General features: G+C 45.0%; 1 protein-coding gene across 8 annotated transcripts in view; it reads right to left on the bottom strand.

Moving 5' to 3' along the window:
• The window catches only part of LOC147731260 (UDP-glucuronosyltransferase 1A5-like), a 629,871-nt gene that overhangs the window by 69,152 nt on the left and 534,676 nt on the right, over positions 1-26,043 (bottom strand). The window contains exon 1 of one of the 8 annotated variants that reach the window (XM_086956276.1): positions 17,683-19,163. The exons of the other annotated variants lie outside the window; for them this stretch is intronic. Within the exon in view, the coding sequence (XP_086812402.1) occupies positions 17,683-18,549 (867 nt within the window). The 5' untranslated portion in view covers positions 18,550-19,163. Of the gene's footprint in view, positions 1-17,682; positions 19,164-26,043 lie in introns of those variants that run through there. 8 annotated transcript variants of the gene reach the window in all.

Genomic DNA, 26,043 nt, shown 5'->3' with positions numbered 1-26,043 from the left:
GTTAACAGTTGGTTGACTTCTGCCTGGTGTTTTCACACTAACTATGTTCAACGCTCTGAAAATCCTGCAGAGTGAAGCATGTGCTATAAAAAACAACAAACAAGAATTTAAGGGGTACCCCAGTTCTACACCCCTCCCATTCCCCTGAATGTCTGCAAATCCTGCTGTACCAAGCCTTCCTCCCTCTTCTCCAGTCGTCACCACCTCTGTCTGCTCCTACCTGTCTCCCCTGGCGGGGTTTCCCCTCTTTGTGGCGCCTGTTACTCCATGCTTCTCTAATGTCGGCCTAATTATCCAAAGCTTCTCACCTCTTTCTGTCTCATCCTCTTCGTGTCTGATCTCTCGGTGCGCTTTTTTCCGACTCTTTCCTCTTATCACGCCACTCTGTTACTTGTCCGGTCTGTTTTCTTTCACCTCTGTTCATCTCAACATTGTCTCTCCTTCTCATCCTCACCTTCTCTTTCAAATGTTCTTCCTGTGTCTTGTCTCTACACTCCTCGACCCTGTCTCTCCCACTTCTCACTCCTACTGTCTCCTTTTTCATGTCCATCCCTCTCTCTGTCCAAAATTCTTACTCTATTCCCTCTCTCTCTCTTGTTTTTTTCTCTTCTTTACACTACTATCTTTCGTTTTCTCCGTTTTCCACATTCCCTCATTTATCCCTCCTCGTTGCCGTTGCCTTCTTTTCATTGAATTCTTTGTCATTGGTCACACTTTCTTTATATGTATCATATTAGGTGTTCTTCTAAAGCGCTCGAATGCCAAAAAAGGCTTCTTGGCGCTAGCTAAGATAGCAAGAAGCAATGAGATCCCATACGTGGCAGTTTAGCAGGAAGAGAAAAGCCCGGCCTGATGGGGTAAGTAAAAGTACCCCACCCACTCCCCAAAACCGCCGACACCACCCGCCGCTGTCCCGTGTCCTCCTGCATGCCTGCCAGTAATGAGTGCTAAAAGCTCAGCCTGCTCGGCGCTGTTTAACTCGTCACCAATCACCGCCGCTGGACTTCCATTTTTAAATAAATTACATGTTGTCATAAATGACAAGACTCGTATAAGTAATTAGCAAAATGCTATAAAGACAACATATTTAATTTGCAGCGTGGGCCACCAAATGCAATGACACTGTGCAGCGGCTTGTTTGAGCAAGGAAATTAACAATGTAAACGAGCTCGGCGGCGAAGGAAATTAAAAGTGTAAACTGAGCTCGGCTGCGGCGTCACCTCTTAGATGGAGATGGCTTCCTACTACTGTTATTTTCATGCTCCTACCAGGCCCGGTCCTGCCTGCGCACAAACTTTAATGCGGAAAGCAGGCCGTCAAAAAAAACGAAAATGCATTATACAGTGTTTTTTGTGTTGCTCGTGTACAGCGCTAGCGCTCCAATACCTTCGGGTCGATTTCACGCTATATAACTGGGAAAAATAAATAAATCAAGGTTCTCCCCCTCAGTGCCACATGTAAGACTTCTCAAGAAGTGCCTTCAACCGCACGGCTGGCACCCTGTCCGCAAAGGTTGCATATAATCAAAACGATACAGTGCGTGCGCTTCAGCTGAATCCAAAAGTGCCGGCGGCAGGTCTCGCTGCTGGGGGAAGCAACAAAAGCAGGTGCCCAGATTGTAAAACTTACCTGCCACTTCAAGGTGATTACTTTCGCCGTAGAAGGGCATCACCTGGTCTCCCCTCGGCACGGGAGACAGGACGGCCACATCAAAGGCTTCCCCCAGGCAGGGGGAAGCGAAAACCACGTCCTCCCGGCCCCGCCCACAACCAGGCAGCGGCCATCTTAAGGCAGCTCGGCCGGCGGCGGTGATCTCGGGGTGCAAAACGAGGGGTGGGCACCCTCGAAATTAAATTAAAAACATTAAAATGAAAGAGAGAAGCCCCCCAAGCCCCCCCCCCCAAGCCCCCCTCCCCCCAAAAAAAAATCGCGAAAAATCGCGGGGTGCGCGCTTATAGATATATAATTGATTTCTCTTCTAATTTTCTCAGGAACCACTGGAGGGATTTACACTATTTTACCAAAAGCGTGATCTGCATACCAGACACTACCATTTTGACAAGTTTGGTGTAATTCCCTTCAGCGGTTCAAGCTGTAGCTGAGTCTAATGGTCCTATGGAAATTAACATGGGGAAAACACGTTTTGGGACCCCCCTTTTTTCTCAGCCCCCACTTGACGAATCCCCCCCAAACTTTCAGGGAAGGAGCGGAGCGAGCCATCTTCTTTGAGAAATTCGCGAAGATTCATCAACCAGCGCCAAAGTTATTCCCAATAGAATGTTGGGGATTTCCTATGGAAACTAGGTCCTAACTATATATACCTACTGGCTACCGCCAGTAGGATATATATATATATATATATATATATATATATATATATATATATATATATATATATATATATATTCTTATCGACCCCTAAACTCACTCACCCTAAACATATTTTGCCATCCTAATAACCCCATCGACCTTAAACCCTAAAAAATCTTTGCCAACCAAATATCACCCACCCTAAACCCTAAAAATACTCTTCCTACCCAATTACCTTTACCCACCCATAACCCTAAGAACACCCTTGCCACCTAACCACCTAAACCCAAAAACACCCTTGCTACCCTAATACCATCATCCACCCTAAAACCTACAATTACCCGTCACCATATACCTTACCCACCCCAAAAAAAAACAGCCTTGTTACCCAAATGCCCCTACCCACCCTAAACCCTAAAACACCATTGCCACCTAAATACCCGTACCCACCGTTAACCCTAAAAATCGCCTGGCCACCAAAATACCTTTTGCCACCCTAAACCCTAAAAATACCCTTACCACCCAAGTTCCCTCGCCCACCCTAAACCCTAAAAATGCCCTTGCCACCCTAATACCCTTACCTACTCTAAACCCTAAAACGCTCCTTTCACCCAAATACCGTAACCCACCCTAAACACACCCTTACCACCCAAATAAGGTTACCGACCCTAAACCCTAAAAATACCCTTACCCACCTTAACCCCAAAAACACCCTTGCCACCCAAATTCCTTTACCGACCTTAAACCCCAAAAATACCCTTGCCACCAAAATAGCCACAACTACCCTAAACCCTAAAAATAACCATGGCACTTAAACACCCTTACCCACTCCTAAACCCTAAAAACGCCCTTTCCCTAATATACATACATACACTTACCTACGAAATACTTAAATTCTCGCTGTGACGGTATGTGAGGTAAAGGCATCTGCATGGTATTGGATGCGTGATATGGGTATTGCATGGTAATGACTGTTATAAACCACTGCAAAGACTGCAGGAGATAGGCCACAGCCAACTTAGTAACCATCTTGGTATTTGAAAGAGTCACCCACCAGAGACAGAGGCTTCCGCTGGCCGCAGTGGATGCCTCCAATAAAAACCATGTTGGGCATCACTGGTCGAGGGAATTCGAAGACAAAGTCATGTCTCATCAACCAAATGGAGGCTCGCCCAAAGAGCTGCTGGGCAGTGACCTCTCTCCGGAGAAAATGTAAGGCCAGACTCTCAAAAGGAGAATACAGGACACGGCAAAGCAACATATCGGGTATGGTCATCAACATGTTCTTCACCCGCTGGAAAAAATCCATCCGGTCAGTGTAGCCTGTGAACAAGCTTGGGACCTATGAAGCTGGGGCCGGACACCGAGTTGACTCATGGTTGAGACCACATGGAAGAAGTCTCATGAAAAAGATCGGCGGTATATCCAAATATTCTGCCAGTATCAGCCCACATGGGAAAACTGGATCAATGAACAAAGCATCAAACTGGCTCACTTTCAAGTACTGGATCAACTCTTGGTATTCCAGAAACTGACGGCAGGCGAGCGTCATAATCTCAGTTGCATTTGAAATCCGTTGATAGAGATTGATAAACTTTTCTAGGAGAGCTTCTTCGGCAAAAAGATAATCACTCATGAGCTTGAGCTGAGATTCAAAAAACTCCTTTCCGTAGGGCACAGGGAAGGTCTTCACTGTGTACTTGTGCGATGTCCCTATGTGCATGCTGATCTCTGGCACCACCAGAACGATCTCATGTCCTCGCTGATGCAGCTCGTCCACCACCGGCCGCATGCTGAACCAATGGCTTCCATCCTGGGGCACAACCAGCAGCTTCCCGCCCTCGCAGGGGGCACAGAGGGTCAAGAGAAGAAAGCCGATAGCAGCCCAGAAGGCAGACATGGCCAGTGGAGGGAATCTTTGCTGATCGCTGAAAGATCCTGAGCAAGACTGACCGGAAAAGTCAGAAAGGCACCAAGTCCAGAGGCAGTCACGACAAATCTCACCTCAGAGACAACCAATAGTCTCTGCTGCACAAAATATGCTTTTGTATTTAGTCCTGGAACTACAAGTTCCTACCGCAGGATTTTGAAATCTTAGCAGGCTAGTGCAAACATGCAAGCTACAGAGGACCTAATCCCTCAATCTAGTGCACTTTGCTTTCTAACTACAAAGTCCTTTGTGGAGAGGTACCGCCTCCACAGCTTCTTATCAAGAAACTCCGTGGTCTGTGCACTCATATGACCCGAGAGAGCTTAGCAAGTCCTTTCACCAGCCTGAAGCAAACAACTCATCAGCCAAGGCAAGGTTTATGAGTGGGAGGGGGCGGCGAGGTGTAAATAATAAAGAAACTAATTGATACGAGCACATTAAGATTTATTGTGTTAAAGTGCATTTTTCTGGAGGTCTGCTTGGAGGATGACATGCTAGTGATGGGAGGGGCGATGTCAGGTTTTCGAAGTTAAGAGCAGATGACATCCCAGTGGTAGGGAACAACTGAGGGTGAAGACAGACTTACAGGCTTAAGGAGACTTTTTGAAGTAGGCAATTGCAGTGTAGTGAACGTTATGTATTGGGTATGTGCTTTATGAATAGGTGTCATTTTAGGCTAGCTAAAGAGGGAATGCATGTTGCTCTATTTTTTGGGGGGCTAATATATCATTTGGCTTCCAAATTTTCGTGTCATCTCCAGAGAATGAGCAGGATAGAGTAGGTCAGGGGTCTCCAACATTTACAAAAAATATATAGAGGGGAGATTTTCAAACCTTTTGCGCTGGTTTAGCGTCACAAAAGTGACGCTGACCAGCGCAAATTGTTTTTGTTGATATTTTCTTTCCAGCGCAATCTTGTTTTGCGCTGGAAAGCACCTCATAAGTAGAACAAAGCATCGCGAAGCACTGCTTTGCATTACTTTGCGCTGAGGGGGCATTACATGGGTGGTACATGGGCGTTCTGATGCAACCACCCATGCCCTTTGATGCAAAACCATTTTTACAAATATTTGCAAACATGGTTTTGCACCAAATGTTAGAGCCCATTCATAGGAGGCGCTAACAGGAGAAATGCTTTCATTTCTCCGTGCTTTTCCGACTTTCCATGCGCATGCTGCACTGTGCAGCACGTATGTAAAGTGGGAAAAGCTTTGCATTGCGCCTAGATGCCCCGATACCCCCCTCCAGTTCAGGAGCAGGGTGCTCATATTTTTAGTGCTTAACTGTGCCAGGATGTAGGCCCAACTGGATGGGTGCTAATCAGTTTGCAGAATAGCCTAGAATTAATAGACTTACAGCACAAACATACCACCTCCATTGCTCGAATAGGCAGCCCCACACTACTGTCTGTCACGTCTGATTGCAACATGTAAACACATGTTATGACCCTCTAGGCAAGCCAGTGGCCATGGCTATCCTTTTGTTGGACATGGCTTCTTTGTGCTCCCACTTTTTCATGTGCTAAATTATTGAAAGTAACATTAGCTTTGTGTTGCTATTGGTGGCGTTGTACGGTTTCCATTAGAGGCGAGGACTGTGAATGACATGTCATTAATGTTCTAATTTCGAGAACTCTTTGTAGATTTCTCCCACTCTTCACCCCCTTCTCTTTCACAGACCTCTGACAGACATTAAGACTTTACCCAATGAATACAACAGCTGCTTTATGGACCTCATCAAGGAATTTGCTGGTCTAAAAAAATAAGAAAAAAAGGCCGAAACCTTTACTTCTTTGGTTCGCAAAAAAATCTTTACGATGAAAGAAAAACCCGGATGAAAGCTCGAAAATGACCAAAAGTTTATCGATAAGGTACAGTGAACCTGGTCTCATTTTGATGAAATTACGGAAACAGAGCTTCTCAATATCATCTCCAAAGTTAAATCATCAAATTACTTCAATAATGTTCTGCCTGGTTACATCAAGATGGAGCTTGCTTGCCAAACATCTGCTTTACTGGGACACTCTGGAGAACTCCTCACTTACTGAAGGTACTTTCTCCTACTGTCTGAAAATGAGCCCACCTCCAAAGAAAAGCATCAGCGGACACCAGGGACCTAAACAATTTCCGGCCTTTCTCCAACGCTCCCTTTCTTGCTGAGGTGATTGCAGCTTATCATGTAGCCTCCTAACTCGCTCTGCATATCCAGGCCAACAGCCTCCTCAATGATCGCCATTAGGGACTGAAAAGAGCTGCAGCAATAAGTCTACCCGTCTTAAACCGGTTGATAATGCACTACAATTCCTTGACTCAGGTAACAAGTACCTACTTGTTCTCCTAGATCTTTCTGCAGTGTATGACACAGTCAGTCACTGATTGCACACAGCGAGGAGCAGTCCACTGTAGGTGAGTGCTGGCACTGTGGGCCTTTAGGAGAATGTACTGATCTGAACTGTTAGTTGTTTTGGGCTGGATCTCACTGTGTGCAATCAGTGACTGTGTTGTGCTCTGCAGAGAGATCTCCCTGCTCCCCTATCCAGCCAAAGTGACTGAGAAAGCCATCGACAAGTAACTCACAACCCACCTCGAACTTCACCATCTTCTAGACAACACTCAATCAGGATACAGAAAGCACCACAGCACCAAAACATAACTCATTGCAGCCACCAACGACATTCAAATCATTCTTGACTAAAGAGAAATGGCAGCCCTCATCTTGCTCGACCTTTCCGTGGCCTTCAACACCGTCTCCCATAAAATCCTCATCAGAAGACTCCTTGAGTTGGGGTTGGTTTTGGCTAAAAGGAGGATATCGGTCAGTTGGAGGCCCCCTACAGTGAAGCAGTGGATTGGTGATCTAGGGGAATGGGTGACGGATGAGCTAATACGGATGAGGTGGGTCCGGAAGGATGATAAATTAGAAGAGGACGCAAAGGTTTGGTATGCCATGATTACGGAGGTACACGGGGAGGGAGGATCGTTCATCTTCAGTACCAGAAGAACATAGCAATGAAGAAGGCAACTCTGAAGAGGGAGCCAGCCTCTAGGCCTTGCACACTCAGGACGCAGTGTAAAACATTCCTAGTCATACTCAGTATTTGGCTTGTAATTGTAACATCAGTACAGTGTTTTTCCTTATGTGAATCAGGGGGGGGGGTGGGGGATTGGGTAGTTAATGTTATGTTGTGATGTTCTTTACTGATAAGATTGATCAGTATAAGCTTCAGTACAATACGATATGCATAAGACACAATGTTGTAGAAATGCACTGTTCCCTTTGTTATTTTAGAATGCTACATATCCTCGAGAACATATTTCTTATCTATATTTGAATGGTGTGAAAGGATATTTCAGAGTGTTGTACTGTGATTGGAGACTAAATTAATAAAAACATATTTAAACAAAAAAACACAAAACAAAAAAAGCAACAAGCCCTGTCAGGGTAAAACACAAAAGTCACTAAATTAACATGTGCTTAACCCTCTGGTAGCCTGGCACAAAGTCAGTCAGGCTTAACTTAGAGACCATGTGTAAATTATTTATGCGGCACACTAACAGTAACAAAGTGAAAACACAATATGAGAAAAATCCCAAACCAATTTAAAAACACAGATTATAATTTAATAAACAATTTGAGATCAAAACAACAAAAATACAATCAGGATAACCGAAGATATTCAATTTCAAAGATAAAGGTTTAGGTAAGTATAACGCCTATAAGCACAGAGTGCCACTCGCGGTCATTTGGTCGTGCTAGACTGAGGGAAATCACAAGTTCAGGCTGACCGTGATGGAGAGTGGGCCTGATTCAGGGACCAGGTTAGTCCTAGTTAAAAATGTATCTTCTCAAAGTCTAGTTCAAAGAGTCCAGTTTGCAGAACAGGGAGTGTGTCGCGGATGGTCCCTGTAGCAGGAAAAGCGGTGCGGGCGTAGAGTGCGGTCATCGCTGTAGCACAAAGATCATATCGGGCGTCGGGGATGGTCGCTGCTGGAGCTTTTCTGTGTATGTGTGGAGGTTCTGAGATGCATGTGTGTTTGATGTATGTATGAGTGAGTGAAGGATGGGCATCAAGTATTTTTCATGTGAAGTGGTTTGCAAATCTGTGTCTATACTAATTGTTCATGAAATTATATGACAAATATTGTAAAATATTTATGTGAGATCAGAATATTTATTGAATGAGCTAACTAAGCCAGAAAATATTAAATGCAATTGTACAAACTATGTATGTTGTTTAATGTTTACTAGGTCAGAACACACAGCACTATATTAGCACAAAAGAAGAAATAAATGTCAAGTGGGAGTTTGTCTTTTGTTCCCTCTGAGAGGATACAATTCGGTTGCAAGGGAATCAAAACCATGTCTCCTGGTTCCAGTTTCCAACCTGTCCACTACACCACAAATAGAATGAGGTGGTTTAAGATGGCTTGGCCCATGGGCTGCAGTCCTTGTAAAATGCCACAGCGCCCTGCTCATCTTCATGGGTTCCTGGCCAATGAAACTGGAAAACCGTCCACTCATCATGCTCCTCCCGCGCCTCATCCGCTCTTCATTCCTTTTGCTGCCTTTCACACTCACACTCCCTTAACACCAAATTTGTAAGCTTGGGTCTCCCACGCTCCTCTCCCTTCCCTCTGCATCCTCCCCAGGGTTCTAGATGGTGCATCACAGCCATCTCACTCCATTTCCCCTACATTAAAATAATCAGAGCAAAAAGTATCATACTTCTGAGAGAGGCTTCCTCTCTGCACAGGTAATCACCGGCTGGGGGTACTCAAAAACAAAATCATACCCTAGAAGCCAAACGGAGGCCCGGTTTAAGAGAGCCCGTGAGATCACCTCCCTTTGAAGAAACTGCGACGCCAGGTGCTAATACGGTGATTAGATGGCATGGCAAAGCCAGGTGAGATACCTGCTGGTCATCAGCTTTCTAATTCTCTGGAAAAACATCATGTGGTCTGTATAAGCTGTAAAAAACCTGGGAATGTAGGATATAGGATAGGGGCACCGAACAGTCTCATAGCGGGAGCCGCATGGGATTGCTCTCATGTAGGAGACAGACGGAGTGGACAGGTACTCTGCTACTATCTGACCGCAAGAGGTGACCGCATCGATGAGCAGCACATCAAACTGACTCTCACGCAGATACTGTATGAGCTCATGGTCAGCCAGGAAGTACTGACAGTTGGAGACCAGCATCGCAGACTAGGAGGTCATCGCCTTAAACTGAATTAGGATGTTTTCCAGAAGGGACTTCTTGCTAAAAACAGGTTGGCTCATTGAACTGATATCTGACTCCAGTTGCTACAGTCAAGGGCACAGAGTAGGTTTTCAAGGTGTAGTCATTCGACGGCCCAACCAGGATGTTGGTCTCCGACACCACTACAGCAATGTCGTGCCCACGATGCCGCAGCGCTTCCACCAAGGGACGTACATTGAGCCAGTGACTAAAATCAGCAGGAAAGGGACAAAGGAGAAAGAGTAGCCCGACCCCTGCGCAGGAGATGCACTGAGGGCCAGCAGCCATGATGGAATGGAGGTGCAGCCTGGGTGAAGCCAACAGGATCAATGCGAGGGCAGCCCGGGGGCACCTGGAAGAACCCGGAGAGAGGACGCCTCAAGAACAGGCCCTACCAGACTCTAGACAGAAGTGCCAAGTCCTTGCACCACGCTTAATTCCAGGTCACCATTTATGCTAACGCGCTTCGTTTTGGCATTCCGGAGACAAAACTGAAGGATTTTTAAAACTTCTCAGCCAGAAAGCTTCTGTTGCTGAGGTCCTGTGACATCCAGCCGAGTGCACCTCAGAGAAGGCGGGGTTTAATTATCGCAAGACTTTAACATTCAATACGTTCAGGTAAATATAAAGGGTTGAGTATTAACTAGCATTCAAATGTTGAACTTCGTTTTACAGTCGCTATCTTGGTGTACTCTTTGGAAGGGAAAGGATCTAATAGAGGGAGCCAAGATTTCCTCATCCAATAAGAAGTGCGCGGTCAACGTCCTCAATTCACCTCATCGGACTGGTGCCAAGGGCACAACAAATGCAGGCAGCAGCTCGTTTCGTCATGAATGGATGGTGACCTGAAAGAACGAGCTGCTCGTGGAACTGTGCTACCACCGCCGCAGTCAGCAGTCGAAGTGCATGAAAAAGAATAAGAACTGTGATCCTATCTGCTGGGGTCGGGGTCAGAGAGGTGGCTTAAAATAACCAAAGATTCTGTAACTAATTAGTTGTCTTTCCACCTTCAGGTAACTGCATATAAAATATGACGCACACACCTTAAATGAAAAACACTTGTAACAAACTTATGGATGGGATGCGTACTCTTTAGTTATGTTTAAGTTCTGTTTATTAGAAGGTAGTCCGGAAAATGTGCAAAAAGATGCAGGCCCCGATTATGAGCTGGGAAGTTAATCTCGACCCATGTGTAAACCCCTGTTTACGCAAGGTTTGGAATTATGAGTTGCGCGTCACTTAACTCATCTGATCATTATCAGATGCGTTAAATACCTCAACCTTCGTTACATTTTAGGAGGTAAAACCTGCTGAAATTTAACAGGAGAAAAGCTTACAGCATTTTCCTTATTATGCAGATTTGTGTGTGTTAAACATAAAAATCTGCACGTTATGTCCAAGAAACCCGTAATAGGTTATATTTATGGCACCAGATAAATAATGAACACCGTGGTAACGTTATTTTCCAGGTGGTGCAAATAGAACCTATACTGGTAATCAGGGCACTAGTGTTTGATTTAAAACAGCTGCTTTCAAAAAATATACTTTTACTACTAGTACTAGTAATAAATATACAATCATACTTAATCTGGTGCAAACCTTTTTTTATAAGTGCAAGAGAAAGATGCACATCCAGAACTCAGCAGGCAACAGCCTTTCATTACATAGCAACGGGAAGAATTCTTTGTCACATTTGTCAAATGACTCCATGACACTCGGCTCACTTGCAGCCTTCAGATTTGCTGATTGGCCAGTTGCATACATTTACACTTCTTCCAGGTAGCAGGACACCCAGGAGAGAAGGCTTGTTTCTACTCGGTCTCTCTGTCCCTCCCTCAGCATCACAGTTCTGGATGATAGCAAATACACCATTTCAAATGTAATCCAGGTTTACGTTTTAAATGCCCCTATTTTGCAAACAAATTCACCCATGCACTAGAAGAATCTGTCATACACCAGCATGACTGACTTGTTCCTTCGGCTTTGCATAATTCTTGCAAGCACATGCTACTGCATAGTTTCACAACCTGTAATTATACCTAAAAGGCTTTAACAAGTATTGCCAAATCCAATAGGTATCCCCTATGCAAGAGCTATCGCCTAAGCCAATGTGTTTAAGCCTTGTTGTGCAACAGTGTGGCTACTGTTCCGCATGGCTAAGAGTTAATGGCAAAGAGGACAGTGTAGCAGAGTGTAGTGTCACGGAGTGGAGGTTGTGGAGTGGTATAGAGTCTAGAGAAGTGTTGTGGACTATCAAAGAGTGTTGAAGAGAGGAGTGTCAGAGTGTAATGTAGTAGAGTGGAGTGTTGTGGAATAGACTGAAGTGGAACAGAATGGAGTGAAGCAAAGTGGAGTTGAGTAGAGTGTTGTGGAGTAGAGTGCAGTGCTGTGGAGTGTCGTGGAGTGGAATGGTGCAGAGTGAAGTGGCGCAGAGTGGAGTGGTGTAGAGTTGATTTGTGTGCAGTAGAGTGGAACAGAGTGTCGTAGAGTGGAGTAGGATAGAGAGGAGTGTCAGAATGGAGGGTCAGAGTGTAGGGTCAGACTGGAGTATTGTAGAGTAGAGTCAAATGGCGTAGAGTGGAGTGGCACAGATCGGAGTTGTGTGGAGTAGAGGGCCGTAGAATAGTGTGTAGTGGAGTTGAAGTGTGGAGTGGTGTAAAGTGGCATAGTGAAGAGTAGAGTGTTGTAACCTGCAGGGGCATAGAGTGAAGTAGAGAGTCGTAGAGGGGAGTATGCATGGTATGGTAGTGCACTGCCATTACAGACAACATATTTTCAATTGAAAATACCATTACATTTGATTTACTGATAAAACTATACAGCACACATTAAAATGTGTGGAAATGGCATCACCTAGTGTATTGATTTGTTTTAATTGTATTAAAATATTTGTTTCTAGTACAAGCGAGTACTCATAAAAGAAGCCAGTAAACAGGTTATGTTTTATTTATGGTTTATGGGAGGGACAACGCCGAACATCTCAAACCAGTGGCGGCTGGCAGGGAACGGGGTGGCAGGTAGGGTGACCAACCGTCCGTAAATTTTACGGACAGTCCGTAATTTCGGCCCTCTGTCCGTGAAGCATTCTTTAACGGACGCCATTTGTCCGTAATTTTAACCTCGGGCACCAGTTGCACTACCCTGAAGCCGGCACAGCTTCCACCCTCCTCCCTTCTTGACTCTGATGCAAAGCTCAGATACCCCGCAGCATTGGAGAGGCACAGCGGGATGGCAACCCTCACACCTCCAGCCCTTGATGAGCTGTTAAGAGGTGATTGAAGGTGACTGAGAGGGAGGGGCGGCAGCTTCAGGAGCAGGGGCATCTATTCAGATGCAAACAGCCCTGAATGCACCATGTCTCTGCGATTTAGGAGGGCTTCACACATTTCATTTCTGCCCAGGGCCCCAAACATCCTAGAACCGGCCCTGATTACACGGTGCAGCACTGGTTCTCTTCACAGAGCTTAAATACTGTCACTAAATTGTAAACAAACCTCGGTTCTTCTAACATGCAGTCTTAATGTAATAAAATTACGAAATGGCACAATCGTACCCACACTAATTAACAAAGTATGGAGGACAATCAGTTAAATCAGTTCTCTTGGAGCATCTCCTGTAAGTACTGTACATCACAGCGGGGGATGGCAAAACTAACATTTTGGAAAGAGCATGTCTTCTCGTTGTCTTGTCCAGGAGGGGGTGAGGAGCCCTACCTCACCCCGGAAGAGACCAAGATTATACTAGAATACTGCATGCCCACCCCTGTGCCCACCCTGGTGGATCCTGTTCCCCCTCCTGTGATGGCTCCTTCCCGCCCCAGTGATGGCTCCTGTCCCCCCACCTGCCCCCCCCCCCGCCTGTGATGGCTCCTGTCCCCCTCCTGTGGTGGGTCCTGTCTCTGCCCTGGGTGGCTTCTGTCCCAGTCCTGGAATGGCTCATGCAGCGAGGGTGAAGTTCTTGATGGGCCTCTTGTCAAAAAGGCTCTGCTAAAAATTAATATGAAAAGGTGGGTGAGTGAGTAAGTGAAGGGATGAGTGGATGGCTGGATGAATTAGTGAAAGGGTGAATGGATGAATGAAAGATTGAATAGATGGATAATGAGAGAGGATGGATGGATTGATTAGTGAGTGGAAGGATGGAAGAGAGAAAAGGTAATTGGCTGGATGTATGGGTGGAAGGGTAGCTGGATGAGTAAAAGGGTGGATGGATGAGTGGAAGGATAGATGAGTGAAAAGGTGGATGATGAGTGAGTGGGTGGATGGATAAGTGAAATGATGGATGGATTGATGAATTGATAAATGCAAGGTTGAATGGATGGATAAATGAGTGAAAGGGTGGATGTAAGGATGGATGAGTGAGTGAAAGGGAGGGTAGATGGACAAAAGGATAAATAGATGAGTGGAGGAGAGAAAGGATAAATGGATGAGAGAAAGGATGGGTGAATGATAGGGTCAATGGATAGATTCATGAGTGGATTAGTAGATGGATGGGTGGGTGGGTGGGTGGATGGATGGAAGGTTGGATTGCTAAGTGAAAGGGTCGATGGAGAGAGAAAGGGAGGATGGATGGATGACTGATAGAGTAGAAGGGTGGAAGGATGAGTGACTGGGTGGATGGATGGATGAGTAAGTGAAAGGATGGCTGGATGGGTGAAAGGGTAAATGGCTGGATGGATGAGTGAATGGATGGATGGGTAGAAGAGTGGATGGATGAGTGTACAGATGGATAGGTTGAAAGGGTGGATGGATGGATAATGGATGGATGAGTGAAAGGATGGATGAGGGGATGGATGAGTGAAATGATAGATGGAAGGATACATGATGGATAGGTTTGCAAATTGTTGAATATGTTTGGATATGGCTGGGCTTACTTCTATACTATTGCGCGACCTCTGATGTGTCTGTAAAACGTATCCAATTGTCGTGAAGTTTTGTCCTGAATTTTGACCTCCTGTCCTGAATTTGTGTCCTGAATTTTGACCCTTTGTCCTGAATTTTTACACTCCGCGTCCTGAATTTGCACCAATGCCAGTTGGTCACCCTAGTGGCAGGGCAAGGGGAGGGTGACCGGGGGCGGGGGGGAGGGGGGAGAAGGGGGGAAGGGGAGGAATTGAGGGTAAATACAAAAAAACACTTACCTCCTCACGGCTGCTGTCTCTCCACCATAGTCTCTCCACTTCTCTGGCGAGTCCCTGCAGGAGGAAGCACACAGGCTCCCCTAAGCCAATCACAACGCTGCAATGCAGCGTTGCGATTGGTCTGAGCACTGTGGTTCTAAGCTCACATGGGGACTGGAAGCATGTGCATGTTCTCCAACCAGTATGTGTATTACAGTCCGGTGGAGAACATGCTAAGTGCACATGACTGTTAGGCCAGCCCAAGATAACCGACCACACACCGTCATGTGCACTTAAGTGCATGAACCACTCCTCCTCCCTGTGCCACCAGCCCTGCCCCGCCCTAACCCAGCCCCGCAGCAACGACAAATAAAATGATAATAATAATGAAATCATTTTACTTTTCCTGCTCTGAGAGCAGTGGGGCAACACTCCTCCGCCTTAGCAAAGGAGTCGCCCCTGCCTCAAATAAAGCTAGCAAATAGAAAACAAGCAAATGTGAGTTACAAACCACATAGCCAATGGTAAGCAATGGGCAGGATGCATTCTTAGGTCAGCTTTCAGACTGGCCCCAAAAAGTCTTTAGTAATCAGACAGCTATGTTTTCTGGTAGGCACAAACAGATCGTTTTTACAGCATAAAACGTGTGATGGCCGCAAGTCCCCATATTGCCTGGCCTCGGCCTTTCCTTATCCATCGAGTGGTGTAATATCTCACAAGAGACACATTTACTCACTTTGCTCTTGTTGGCTAACATTCTTCTCCTTGCACCTTTACTTTTCCCATGGGGTATGTGGAGTTAACTCCCAGGGATGCAACGCATTGTTGGGTAAAAAAGCAAAATAGCACTAACAGTAGGGGGGAGGGGGGATCAGACATGATTTGTCATAATTTTGCCAGCGTTTCATGCGCCTTAAAGCAGCCTGAGATGATATTAAAACAATGCAAACAGTAGCACTAGAAATAGTTAGCAGCAACAGATAAAAATACATCTGTTGGCCATCCTCTCTTTCAGGATTTCAATAGAACAATCACAGGTTAGTAGTTACAAGTTATAATTGATCCTTTCGGCAGACTGTCTGACACAAGGGGACTCAAAGCAGCCTGCTCTAAGAGCAGGTTTGTCAACTGGTCACCCAGACGGACACAGCTACATGCTGTTACCATTCTGCGTAACTATAATTCTGAAGAAAGTAACTAAAATATAACATACTTAAAATCTACCGGTTTATGTGCTTTTGGTGCTACTTGAAGTGGCACCAAAGAAACATAATGGAAATAAATATCTAGAAACATACCACCTGAAGCTTAGCAACAGACAAGTGTACACCCTAGTGGAACAAAACAAACCGCACTGTGCTTCCATGCACATCACGCTTCAAACTAACCCCTTAACAGAATCTAGGCAGCCATTATCTAATACAATCCATCACCAAACCATACATTAGTCTACCCCATCCTTGTCAGCCACTCTCAAGTCTGGCTCGCTTCTCAACAAATCAAATACCGTATCAACGGACAATATAACTTCATTCAACAAGAGTCACAGAACAAATAGTAGAACTATGGGTCATAGATCAATGGAACATTTATTTACGCGGTTCTAGCCTGTGGTAAAAGGACCGCTTACCACCCATCCAAAGATTGTGCCCAAAAGCTAACCCCACACTCCAATTAAGTAATCTAGGGGTGACCACGGCTGTGGAACTTTCGCTTATACCTAAAGTGAGCCAAATCATGAAGAGAACATTATATGTGAGGAGATGCCTATGTCAAGTCTTCTCCAATTAGGGTTCCCGCAACTGTTGCAAGCCACCATCAGGTTAGTTCTCTCCTTTCTAGACAAGGCCATCAATATACACCTTTGCACATCCTACAAAGTAATTAAGAGGCTACAGAGAATCCAGGATTCAGAGTGGGGCTGCTCATTAAGGTGGGTGATTCAGGGAGGGCGAGAGGAGAGGTAGGTGCTGAACAGCACAGTGTGTGTGAAGCACACCATGGTCTGGTCATTCTTCCTGATTTTTGCATGACTGCCCCACATTTTCGTCGTCTCTCCCTCACCTAGCTAGTGGGGAATGCCAAATGTCCCACTTGCTGCTCCCCAAGGAGGACAAAGCAGTCTGAGGAACAAGCGCATCTCTCCTATCTGGAGATGCGCAACAAATGGAATGGTCGGTAAACGTCGACTAGAGATAACGTAAGAGCAAAGCTTCTGCTTGAGACTAAACAATGTGTCATGAGGTTTCCTTAATTAAGTTCAGTAAAGGTCCTTGTGTGCATTACCAGTCAACTAGCTACCATTTAGCCATGAAAATATATTGTCCGAATGAAACCTGCTCTTGGGGGCTGTCCTGTCTCCAGAACATGCAACTGGTGCCCGTTTCCTGAGACCACTTTAAAGTTCTTACCAAATGACAGACAAAGGCATCAAGAAAACATGATGTTCACATCATCAACTTAGTCAAGAAGGAGAGCCAAGACTGTAATGCACAGAAGGCTTGTCGTATGGCTTGTGACTTCCCTCTCTACCCCTTGTCAGTCAGAACCCCCGGAGACGGGGTGCTGTTCCCGCAGGGTTATCATTAATGATTGCTGGGTCCTAGACCAACACACTTGCTGTCAAGCATGTATCCTGATTCACAGTACTGCCAATCTTTACGATAAATAGAAGCAGAGAAATATATTTTAAAAGTGATTGCCTAAGAGAACACAGTTCCGTAGCGTGGGAATCAAAACCATGTCTCCTGGTTTCACAGTTTCCAACTTGCCCACTGCGCCACAAATGGGATGATGCGGCTTATGATGGCTCGACCCAGCGACTGCACTCCTCGCGAAATGCCACTGTGCTCTACTCACCTTCATGGGTTCCAGGCCAATGAAACTGGGAAAACGTCCATTCAGCATGCTCCTTCGTCCTGGCATCCACTCTCCATTCCTTTTGTTGCCCTTGACACTCACCCTTCCAAAACGCCACCTTTGTAAGCTTGGGACTCCCACGCAGCATCCCTCCCCTCTGCCCTCATCTCAGGGTTCCCGCTCTCTCCACGCCCCCACATTAAAACAATCAGAGCAAAAAGTATCATACCTCTGAGAGAGGCTTCCTCTCTGCGCAGGTGATCCCACCAATAAGAACCATGTTGGGCATCACTGGCTGGGGGAACTCAAAGACAAAATCATATCCAAGAAGCCAGATTGAGGTCCGACCTAAGAGATCCTGTGAGGTCACTTCCTTTTGAAGAAACTGAGACGCCAGGTCCTCATACCGTGAGTAGATGGTATGGCAAAGCCAGCTGATATACCAGCTGGTCATCAGGTTGGTAATTCTCTGAAAAAACGTCATGCGGTCGGTATAAGCTGTAAAAAACCTGGGAATGTAGGATATAGGGTTGGGGCACCGAACAGTCTCATAGTGGTAGCCGCATGGGATTGCTCTCATGTAGGAGACGGAAGGTGTGGACAGGTACTCCGCTACTATCTGACCGCAAGAGGAGACCGCATCGATGAGCAGCACATCAAACTGACTCTCCCGCAGATACTGGATGAGCTCGTGGTCAGCCAGGAAGTACCGACAGTTGGAGACCAGCATCGCAGACCAAAAGGCCGCCTCCTTATTCCGAACCTGGATCTTTTCCAGAAGGGACTTCTCGCTAAAAACAGGTTGGCTCATTGAACTGATATTTGACTCCAGTTGTTCCCGAGTGTAGGGCACAGAGTAGGTTTTCAAGGTGTAGTCATTCGATGGCCCAACCAGGATGTTGGTCTCCGACACCACAACAACAATGTCGTGCCCTCGATGCCGCAGCGCTTCCACCAAGGGACGCACATTGAGCCAGTGACTAAAATCCTGAGGGATCACCAGCAGCTTCCCTCCTTCAGCAGGGCAGGAAAGGGACAGGAGGACAAAGAGGAGCCCGACCCCTGCCCAGGGGATGCACTGAGGGCCAGCAGCCATGATGGAATGGAGGTGCAGCCTGGGTGAGGCCAACGGGATGTGTGCCAGAACAGCACGGGGGCACCTGGAAGAATTCGGAGAGAGGACGCCTCAAGAACAGGCCCTACCAGACTCTAGACAGAAGTGCCAACCCTTTGCGCCACGCTGAATCCCAGATCAACATTTATCCAAAAGCGCTAGATTTCGGGATCCCGGAGATAAAACCGAAGGATTTGTAGACCTTCTCAGCCAGAGAGCTTCTGTTGCTGAGGTCCTGTGACATGCAGCCGAGTGCACTGCAGAGAAGGCGGGGTTTAATTATCGCAAGACTTTAACATTCAATATGTTCAGGTAAATATAAAAGGTTGGGCATTAACCAGCATTCAAATGTTAAACTTTGTTTTTCCAATCGCGGCGCTGTGTGCTCTTTGGAAGGGAAAGAATCTGAGAGGGAGCCAAGATTTCCTCATCCAATAAGAAGTGCGCGGTCAACGTCCTCAATTCACCTCATCGGACTGGTGCCAAGGGCACAACAAATGCAGGCAGCAGCTCGTTTCGTCATAAATGGATGGTGACCTGAAAGAACCAGCTGCTCGTGCAACTGTGCTACCACCGCCGCAGTCAGCAGTCGAAGTGCATGAAAAAGAGTAGGAACTGTGATCCTAAGGCTGAGGTCGGGGTCAGAGAGGTGGCTTAAAATAACCAAAGATTCTGTACGTAATTAGTTGGCATTTCACCTCCTGGTAGTTGTATATAAAACATAACCTTAAAAGAGAAGCAAAGAATGAACGGGAAGGGTACTCTTTAGTTATGTTTAACTTTCATTTATTATAAGGTAGTTCGGGAAATGTGCAAAAAGATTTAGCCCCTGATTACGAGCTAGGAGGTTAATCCCGACACACGTGTAACCCACATGTGGTAATTAAGAGTTCGTTTTATTTAACACATCAGATAATTATGGACTCCTTAAATATCTCAACCTTCGTTAAATCTTGGAAGGTCAAACCTGCCGAAAGTGAACAGGGGGAAAGAATAGGCATTTAAAGTACCATGTGAATTGTTGGTGTGTTAAACAGGAAAATGTGTTATTCCCCAGAAACTCATAATAACTGCTATTTAGTTCACCATATAAATAGCAATCTATGTGGTATCATTATTTACCAGGTGCGACAAATAACGCGGATTCTTGTAACCAGGGCCCAAGTGTTCAAGTTGAAACAGCTGCTTTCAAAATACATAATTTTTAGTAATAAATATGCAATCAGACTCAATCTGGTGCAAAATGTTTTTTATATGTGCATTAGAAAGACGCACTCCAGAACTCAGCAGGCAACAGCCTTTCATTACATAGCAACGGGAAGAATTCTTTGTCACAATTGTCAAACGACTCCATGACACTCGGCTCACTTGCAGCCTTCAGATTTGCTGATTGGCCAGTTGCATACATTTACACCCAGGAGAAAACGCTTATTTCTTCTGTATCACTCTGTCCCTCCCTGCCCCAGCATCAGCAGTCCTGGATGATAGCAAATATAACCATTGTAAATGTAATTATTGTTTACGATTTTAAATGTCCCTATTTTGCAAATAGAAAATCCTCCATGCACCAGAAGAATCTGTCATACAACAGCACCGACTGGCTTGTTCCACTGGCTTTGCAGAATCCCTACAAGCATACGACAGTTTCACAACCTGTAATAATTACTACAGGGCTTTAACAAGTATTGGTAAATTCAAAAGGTCTACCCCATGCAAGAGTTATTGACTTTGCCAATGTGTAATAGCATGGCTGCTGTTTAGCATTGCTAAAAATTAGTGGCGTATAGAGTGGCGTAGAATAGAGTGTCACAGAGTGGAGTTGGATCATGTGGAGTGTCGTGGAGTATCGTAGAGTGGAGAGTAGTAGAGTAGAGTGTCATGGAATAGTTTAGTGGAGCAAAGTTGAGTAGAGAGGAGTGTCGTGAAGTAGAGTGGAGTGGTGTAGAGTAACGTGGTATAGAGTAGAATGTCATAAAATGGCAAAGTGTTGTGGAATTGTGTTCAATAGAGTGTCAAAGTGGAGTAGAGTGTCATAGTGTCAGAGTGTCGTAGAGAGGAGTGGGTTAGTGTGGAGTAGAGTTGAGTGGAGTGGGATAGAGTGGAGTGGCACAGTGTGAAGGGGACTGACATAGAGTGAAGCAGAGTGGCATAGAGGGGAGTACAGTGTCGTAGAGTGGCCTGGAGTGTTGTAAAGTGGAGGGGCATAGAGTAAATAGAGTGTCGTAGCGTGGATTATACATACTGTGGTAGTGCACTGCCATTACAAACAACACATTTTCAATTGAAATGGCCATGCATTCAGTTTGACTGATATAACTATACAGTGTACAAATGAAAAGGTGTGGAAAATGGCATCACCTAGTGTATTGATTTGTTTTGATAGTAATTCAAATATTTGTTTCTAGCACACTTTGGTATTATACAAAAATGTGTTAATTTGTGTTTTCCTAATTCTGACATTCTGAAATATTTGCACACTCCGTTTACAGACATTCAACTTTTGTTATGTGCTAGAAAAAACCTTTCCTTTGACAGCACCAGGCTGTCATATAAATACTCTCACTTCGAAGTAGAGAAAGAAAAGCTCCATCAAAAGACAAAATCTGATATTTGACCTCCGTCTTTGAATGCCCAGCATACGGGAAGCGTATGCTGGGCATTCAAAGCGAGCCCTCGTGATACAATACATAAACAGGTTATGCCCTATGGGTTATGCCCTATGGGAGGGATAAAGATAAATTGTACAGCCTAAAACAAATAAAGCCAGCAAATAGAAAGAAAGTAAATGTGAGTTACAAAACACAGAGCCAATGGTAAGCAATGCGCAGAAGCAAGGTCAGCTTCAACATAATATTAAGGCTGAAAACAAACATAATTTTTACAGCGTACCACGTCATGGCCAGCTAGAGCTCCCTGTCCCCATTGCTGCCTGGCTTCTGCCTTTTCTTATCTGTCGAGTACAATATGTCTCAAGAGACGCATTTACTGACTCTGGTCTTTTTGACTAAAAGTCTTCTGCTCCTTGCACCTTTACTTTCCCAATAGGATACATGGCGCTACAAGCTCTGGGTGCAAAGCATGACTGGCTAAAAAAGCAAAATAGCACTGGCAAAGGGGGAGGGGGGGGGGACGGGGGTGTCAAGCATGCTTGCCTCAATTTTGCCAGCCTTTCGTGCGCCTTAAATCAGCCTGAAATTATATTACAACAATGCAAATGGTAGCCATAGTTTTAGTTAACAGCCACATACAAAGATATTTCAGTTGATGGTCCTCTTTTTCTGGGTTTCAATAGAACAATCACGGGTTAGTAGTTACAAGTTATACATGACAATTTGAGTGGCACTCTCGGAAGACTGTCTAACACAAGTGAACTCAAAGCAGCCTGCTCTAAGTGCATTTTTGTCAACAGTGCATTCATTCAAGGCAGGCCAACGCATCTACATGCTCTCACCAACCTGTAACTTTCATCCTGAAGAACTTTAGTAAAAACCTACCACTTTATGTTTTTTTGGTGCTACTTTACATAATGGAAATAAATGTCTCGAAACATACCACCTAAAACCGAGCAACTGACAAGTGTACACCCTAGAGCAGAGGTCTTCAAACTTTTGGATGCCGAGACCCCCCTGACAAAATTTCCAGCCGTAAGGACCCCCTCCTGAATTTATTTTTCAAGCACTTGGTACTCCTCATCACCGACAACCACAATCGCCCCCAGTTCCGGCGGCAAATCATTTTAACAGAGCAGAAATATTATTAAACAGTGTTTAGCAAACTAAAGGTTTCTGGGTGATTGTAGCAGTTCGGAGTCACAAACTTACTACACAGTTCAAACAAAAAGTCTCCAAAAAGAATTGCCCAAAAGTGCACAACAGTACTTTTATTTTTCCTAAACAAAACATAATTTGACAAAACTTGATAACATATTTCTGAACTAATGTGATGGGTGTGCCTCTTTTTCTCCAGAGAGAATGCCAATTTGTGGATGTATTTTTGCATCGTCTTGAAACAGGGTGGAGCGGTGTCTACCCTAGGCTGCAGTTACCAATAAATACAGCTACTAATCACCCCATCGCAGGTGACCTTATTATATGGATACATTAACTTGACGTTACTAGTGTGCAACCTCAAGTAAGACAACCTCGAGAAACAGCAGCTGAGAAAGTAGGGTTTGGAAAAACAATCCTTGGTAAAGAACAGGCACTCCCCAGCAAAAGAGAATCACCCACTCAATTGAATGAATGAAAAGAATTTTATAACGCGCAGACTTTGCCCCAAAAGGGCATCAAGGCGCGAGAAACAAACAGACATAAGATCTCAAACTACCGAATGCAATTGCCACCACTAATCAAAAAAAATGATGGTGATTGTTTAAAGGAGGCTGCCCACTAAACAGGACTGGCATATTAGGCCCCTCCCCAGCTGCGTGGTCAGGGTGGTGATGTGGGGGGACAGGATGCCTCAGATGAGCTAAGATTAAAGTTTAACAAAGGACACCAGCCAAAGGTAATTTATCAGAATTGCTCATTTTCCAGTGAGCTGTATGTGGAGGAAATTGTAATCATGTGACAGTGCCACCATTTACAGAACAAAGGCAGGTAAACAAATGCCATTCACCTCTGCATACTAAGGCAGAATCCATTTTCAACATTGTCACTTACATCGTGTTTAGGGCCTAGCATTGGGCGCAGGTCAAAGTTAATGGATTTGTTTTTGAAGGAGACTACAAAGTTAGTAGGAATTGGCAAAATGAACTATAAATGTTGCCAATCTGAAATGATTTTTCCTGAAAAAATATCCAAAGGTATTTTGCTGAGCCCCTCTGATATGATTTCAAGTAGTACTAGTAGCCGTTGTAGCACTTGCAGTAGTGAAATTAGGTGTAGCAGTCAGAGCAGTTGGAGGAGTAGGAATTGTTGCTTTAGGGGTAATAGTATTATTATCAGTAACAAGCTTGACGTGCCAAGAAATAGTAATATGCCATCAAAGTATCCCCAGACCACAATACAAAAATGCAATAACTGGGTCAGAATTAAAGGTCATGGAAAAAAGTGAAATAATTGTGCTACGATTGAAAATAAGCATTCGCTGAGAAGGGAAGTTATATTAATGTAGAAGGTAAATGTTGAGTTAAAATTTGGCTCAACACATGCTAGTCAAAGAATGACAGTGAAGGCAAATATTTTTTGCGACCCTTTTGACCTTTTATCTAACCCCTGGTAAATAGTTTTGAACTCTCTTCATTTGCACAAATATTCTCCAACAAATAAGCCCCAACCCACCTTTCAAAATTATTTACACATTTGCAACTCTTTGAATCCTTAAGGAAATGCACATTCTTCGTGTGTGTCTCTGAGGGGTTAAAAACAAGCATTTGCAATGCAATCGGTCTCGCCTTTGGGACCTTATATGTATTTAGCTATGCAGCACATTAGCCTGGGTGCTGAAACATCTACTGTTCTTTAACATGGAGGAAAGTAAGCACCAAACTGCGTGACATGCGAGGTATGGGAAAACATGGTGAGAAATATTCCCTTTCAGCGAGAAATGGGCCTAGAGGAACAAAACAAACAGCACTGTGCTTCCATGCACACAACGCTTCATACTAACCCATAATAGGGTCTAGTCAGCCATTATCCAATATAATCCATCAATAAACCTTAAATGAGTCTACTCCATCCTTTTCAGCCACTCTCAAGTCTGGCTCGCCTCTCAACAAATCAAATACCGTATCTACGAACCATTTACCTTCATTCAACAAGAGACACAGAACAAATAGTATAACTATAGTGCATAGATTAATGTAACATTTATTTACGCAGTTCTAGCCTGTGGTAAAAGGACCGTTTACCACCCATCCAAAGACATGCCCAAAAGCTAACCCCTCACTCCAGTTAAGGAATCTAGGAGTGACCAAGGCTGTGGAACTTTCGTTTACACCTAAAGTGAGCCAAATCAAGAAGAGAACATTATACATTAGGAGATGACTATGTCACATCTTCTCCAATTAGGGTTCCCACAAATGTTACAAGCCCCCATCAGTTAGTTATCTTCTTTCTAGACTACACCACAAATATATGCCCTGGAGTATCCTACATACTGATTAAGAGGCTACAGAGAATCCAGGATGCAGGTGCTAGACAGATCCTCAACATCATTTCTCCTGCACTTCAGTCAATATACACGGGGTCCTAGTGGCCAGACGAATCATTTTGAAATGAATGAAATCCTATTTGTAAAGTGCGAGCATATCACCCCCTTCAGGGTTTCAAGGTGCTGGGGACTGTAGGGGAGATTAAGTGAGCTAGTGCCCAAAGTCACAGGATGCTGAGCTGAGCTGCCGGCGGCGATCGAACCATGAGCCCTATGCTCCAGATTCAGCTGCTCTGGCCGCTGTGCCACATCTTTCCATTTTAAGGCGATGTGCATAGCTTATCGTATCTGGGTAAACCTAGTATCAGTCCATAACATTTACTTCCGGTTTAGGTTCACTCCTACCCATCTCGTCATTCAGAAAGTCCTCTCAGTCTCAATAGCTAAGCTACAGAACTCTTCCTGCAAGAATAAGAGTTATTTGTAACAATCTTGATTTCGGAAGAGATCTAAAAACCTAGGGGCCGATTAGGATGGCAGAAGGCCCATTAACACCGGCCTGGCAGCTGCGGTCCTTCCGCCATCACTAAGCAGTTTACCCATGCCCAATTAGGATGGCGTGGGTACTGCGGCAGGCACAAAGTCCGTACGCCGCTTCACCGCCAATTGCCTGGCCGGTGAAGGGCACCTAAAATGGTGGCGGTGTCTAGCAGGCACCGTCCACTAAATTAGAATGTGGGTAAAGAAAGGCTTTTCCATGGCCGCGATGGAAAGGCTGGCGGGGACTTTGTTTGGGGGCCTGTTACATACCCTCCTTGTTTGGGGGGGTGTTGCTGCACTGAGTGGGTACCCATGGTAACCCCCTGCATTTCCCTGCACTGCGTGGCAGGCACTACATGGTGCCTGCCACGCAGTGCAGGGAAATGCAGTGCATGCTATTTTGAAATTGCGAATGGTGCTGCATCCAGCAGCACCGTCCGCAATGTTAAGGGCCTGCATGTGTGGTGGGACCGCCGCATCACTGGCGGGGGTCCCAACCACCGCAACGATGGCGGGTGGACTCAGGAGCCCCCTAGTTTTCTACTTACAGCTACTGTGAATCATTTTATTTATTTATTATGATTCCGGATTCTGCATTCATTGAAAAAAATATATAAAACATTAAAATATCATGAAACAAACCCATCTTAAAATTCATTCAAAGAATTAAAAATAAACAGATCACATCTTGCCCATTCCATCATACTTCAACTAGCCCCAATTTGTCACAAGTCGATCCAATGAGAACCATTCCCAAACATCAATAAAGTGTGATTGTGTAATGTAGCAAGGTCCGTAAACAATTGTTAAAAGGATAAATACGTAGGAATAATTTTAAAAGCT

The sequence above is a fragment of the Lissotriton vulgaris genome, chromosome 2_1, assembly GCF_964263255.1.
Source record: "Lissotriton vulgaris chromosome 2_1, aLisVul1.2, whole genome shotgun sequence".
Lineage (NCBI taxonomy): Eukaryota > Metazoa > Chordata > Amphibia > Caudata > Salamandridae > Lissotriton > Lissotriton vulgaris.
The sequence above is the reverse complement of the archived record's forward strand: the minus strand, read 5'-3'. Positions and strand labels throughout refer to the sequence as shown.